This window comes from Eimeria mitis, genomic scaffold (genome assembly GCF_000499745.2).
Source record: "Eimeria mitis Houghton genomic scaffold, Emh_scaff1053, whole genome shotgun sequence".
Classification (NCBI taxonomy): Eukaryota; Apicomplexa; class Conoidasida; order Eucoccidiorida; family Eimeriidae; genus Eimeria; species Eimeria mitis.
In genome coordinates, this window is record NW_013567317.1 from 4152 (window position 1) to 6957 (window position 2806).

General features: G+C 61.6%; 1 protein-coding gene across 1 annotated transcript in view; it reads left to right on the forward strand.

Annotated features, from left to right (window-relative positions):
* Positions 1-2806, forward strand: part of EMH_0028370 (uncharacterized protein) — a gene marked incomplete at both ends in the record, with an annotated part of 12800 nt that overhangs the window by 4032 nt on the left and 5962 nt on the right. Inside the window, 4 exon segments of the mRNA XM_013494146.1 lie at positions 28-482; positions 752-2129; positions 2133-2285; positions 2594-2753. Coding sequence (XP_013349600.1) covers positions 28-482; positions 752-2129; positions 2133-2285; positions 2594-2753 — 2146 coding nt within the window.

The following is a 2806-nucleotide window of genomic DNA, read 5'->3' on the forward strand; positions in this document are numbered from 1 at the left end:
CGGCAGATATATGCAGGACTGGTGGAGAGACTGAAGCGGCATGCGCCGCTGCATGCGGCGCTGCGGCTGCTGCTGGGGGGCGTCGATCCCGCCTCCCTGCGGATGGCTCTTGAGCTGCTGCAGGGGCTGGGCTCCCGTGTAGGCGTAGCAGCAAGAGGGCTAGCTGTGCTGCTGCAGCAGCTGCAGCCGCAGCTGCAGCAGCAGCAGCAGCTGCTGCTGCTGCAGCAGCAGCAACACGATCGCCACACTGTCAGCACCAGCATGACTCCCGCAAACACCAACACCACCAACACCACCAGCAACAGCAGCAGCAGCAGCAGCAGCAGCAGCAGCAGCAGCAGCAACAGCTCGCAGCTGACCTGCCTCGCCGTTGACTCTGTCTGGCGGCTGCTGCGCTTCCTACAGAGCGTCTCCGTCACCTTCTTGGGGCCCCCCGGCTCTGCTGCTATACACGCCCCTTTTGCTGCAGCAGAACTGCATAGGTAAAACCTTGCTGCTGCTGCTGCTGCTGCTGCTGTTGCTGCGGCTGCGGTTGATGCTGCTGCTGCTGCTGCGGTTGATGCTGCTGCTGCTGCTGCTGCTGCTGGCGTCTGCTCTCTTGGTGCTAGATACAAACGGATGCAGCAGTCTTCGTTCCAGCTGCTGCAGCTACTGCTGCTGCTGCTCTTAGCGCTGCTGCTTTTGCTGCTGGTGTATTACAGCAGCTGCTGCTGTTGTGCTGCTGCTGCTGCTGCTGCTGCTGCTGCTGCAGGTGCTTGGTGACGGACTATGAAGTTGTGTGTCGCCCGTTCTATGCGTATTTATTTGAGGGCAGACCTGACGGCGGTGCTGCTCCTCATCAGCTGCAGCAGCAGCAGCAGCAGCAGCTGCTGCTGCTGCAGCACCACCAGCAGCAGCTTCCTTGGGTTCCGCCTGTTGCTCGTCTGCTGCTGCAGGACAGACGCAGCCGCTACGGCGGCATTTCATCTGTTGCTGGGTTAGCAGCTCTGTGTGAGTCTCTTGCTTCGCATCTATGGGGACGTTCTGCTGCTGCTGCTGCTGCTGCTCCTGCTGCTGCTGCTGCTGCTGCTGCTCCTGCTGCTTCTGCCTTTCAGGTTGTTCGCAGCGTCGGTGTAGACGCTCAGGCGCTTGCTGCAGCAAATGCTGTTCTGGGGCGGGTCTGGCTGGTCCCTCACCTGCTGCACCTCCTCATGCTGCTGCTGAACAGCAGCTTGGAGAGACAGCAGCAGCAGCAGCAGCAGCAGCAACAGCAGCAGCAGCAGCAGCTGAAAGCTGCAGGAGACTGCACCGGGCAAAGCAGGAATGGAAACGGAAGGGACGTGACCGCTTCAGACTCAACAGCAGCAGCAGCAGCAGCAGCAAGTACTGCTGCTGCTGCTGCTGCTGCTGCTGCTGCTGAGGATATAGCTACTGTAAGCAGCTGCTGCGCCTCTGTGGTTCGGTCTGTAGGAGACGCGCTGCAGCGGCTGCTGTCTTGGCAGGCAGCGTTGGTAGCTAACGACGAAGCAGCAGCAGCAGCAGCAGCAGCACTAGCTGCAGCACCAGCAGCAGCAACAAAAGCTACACCAGGTGATGGCACCCGGCGACCCAGCAGCAGCAGCAGCAGCAGCAGACAGACGTGTGTTTGCCCTAGCGAGGCTCTGGTTGACGCAGCAATTGTGTTCCTTCCTGTTTCATGCAATCCAGCAGCAGCAGCAGCAACAGCAGCAGCAGCAGCCCCTCGCTCCTCCTCTTCCTCCACAGCAGCAGCAGCAGCAGCAGCAGCAGCAGCAGCAGGTCCGCACAGCAGCAGCGCGTCAGGCCTGACCGGCTGGCACAGGGGATCGCCTTGGGAGTCGATCCCCGCGGCCCCACAAGGCGCAGCAGCAATCCGGGTCACCTCTCGGGGGGCCCGGCTGCTGCAGCAGCACTTCAAGCGGACGCAGCAGCAGCTGCTGCAGACAGCGCGGGGCCCCTGCATCGTTGAGGTATGGGTGAGGACGGTGGGTACTGCGATGGCTGAGTTGGCGGCGCAGGAGCAGGCTGCTGCTGCTGCTGCTGCTGCTGCTGCCAGCAGCAGCAGCAGCAGCAACAGCAGCAGCAGCAGCAGCAGCAGGAGCAGACGCAGCTTTGTTGCACTGGGGGTTGTCGANGCAGCAGCAACAGCAGCAGCAGCAGCAGCAGCAGGAGCAGACGCAGCTTTGTTGCACTGGGGGTTGTCGATACACCCGGTGCTGCAGATACAGCAGCACGGCTGTCTTTGCCTGTTGAGGAGACATTTGCTGTTGCTGCTGCTGCACTGCCTGGTATGGATAGCCGAGACGAGACGGGAACAGCAGCAGCAGCAGCAGCAGCAGGAACAGCAGCAACAGCAGCAGCAGGAGCAGCAGGAGCAGCAGCAGCTCCAGCAGCAGCAGCAAACCGGGAAGAACGCGGCAAAGACATGCATAGAATCGAAGCAACTATGGTGACAGCAGCAACAGCAGCAGGAACAGCAACAGAGAGAATCATCACCTTCACGCATAGAACGCCAACACCTCTCGTGGGTATTCCGCCGCAGCCGCTGCTGCAGCTGTGGGGCCCCTCGCCAGAGACCCTGATGGCTGCTGCTGAGGCTGCTGCTGCCTGCTGCTGCAGAGCAGCAGACCAGGATACAGCCGATGAAGACCAGCAGCAGCAGCAGCAGCAGGAGAACCAACAGCAGCAGCAGCAGCAGCAGCAGCAGCAGCAGGGGCCGGTGTACTGCGAATGCGGCCGCATGTTCTTCCTCGATGGTATAAAGGCCCCTTCACGGAGCTGTCCGCCTGGCGTGCGTGTTGCTGCTGCT